The sequence below is a fragment of the Loa loa genome (assembly GCF_000183805.2).
Source record: "Loa loa unplaced genomic scaffold supercont3.1185, whole genome shotgun sequence".
NCBI lineage: Eukaryota > Metazoa > Nematoda > Chromadorea > Rhabditida > Onchocercidae > Loa > Loa loa.
In genome coordinates this window covers 1,923-2,596 of record NW_018109365.1, presented here as the reverse complement: position 1 = coordinate 2,596, position 674 = coordinate 1,923, and the positions used below count along the sequence as shown (strand labels likewise).

At 25.5% G+C, this 674-nt stretch overlaps 1 protein-coding gene across 1 annotated transcript; it reads left to right on the top strand.

Annotated features, from left to right (window-relative positions):
• Positions 1 to 207: 207 nt before the first annotated feature.
• Positions 208 to 363, top strand: LOAG_14478 (hypothetical protein; the record flags this gene model as incomplete). Its single annotated transcript, XM_003149975.1, has 1 exon — positions 208 to 363. A coding segment is annotated over one exon (156 nt), but the record flags the coding sequence as incomplete, so codon positions are not given.
• Positions 364 to 674: the final 311 nt, after the last annotated feature.

Genomic DNA, 674 nt, shown 5'->3' with positions numbered 1-674 from the left:
TACCAAATACCATTCGAAATACCAAACGTTCCTTTTTTTCCTTTTTTTTTTTCCTAAATATTAATCAGATTGAAGAAGAATTGATCAAAAATATCAACCATCCATAATATTGAAATAGAAGAGAAGAAGTAAATTGTTGTATAGTGAGAAATTAATATTTCAGGTGGATCAAATAGGAATGAAAAAAATTCATTCACATCTGATGTAATGCCGACAATAGATCCGTTAAATACGACAAACTTATCCGGTATCGGTTCCAAGGAACTAATCGATCTTGAAGTTATCGTACTAAACTGGGCCAAACAAATTTTTGATGTTACAAAAACTAAAGCAGAAGCTAAAATCAACAAAAAATTCCTTCAGGTATTTCATTATATTCTGTTATTTTACTCCTAGCATTTAATATACTTCTAAAAATGTATTGAATCCTTTAGTGTACATTTTTGAGCATTTTCATATTTTAAGAGGAAACAAATTTTAATGTTATTTTGAATAATTTATGATTTAATATTTTTTGTTTGAAATAAATAAAATTTTGGCCGAAAAATTATTTGGAATTTTAAAGTTAAAAGGAAATTAAAGTTGAAATTACCTTCCACAGAGTTAATTGTAATTATTTTGTCAGAAACAGTCAAATCATTAATCAAAATAAGTTTATTTTATGATTCAAATGT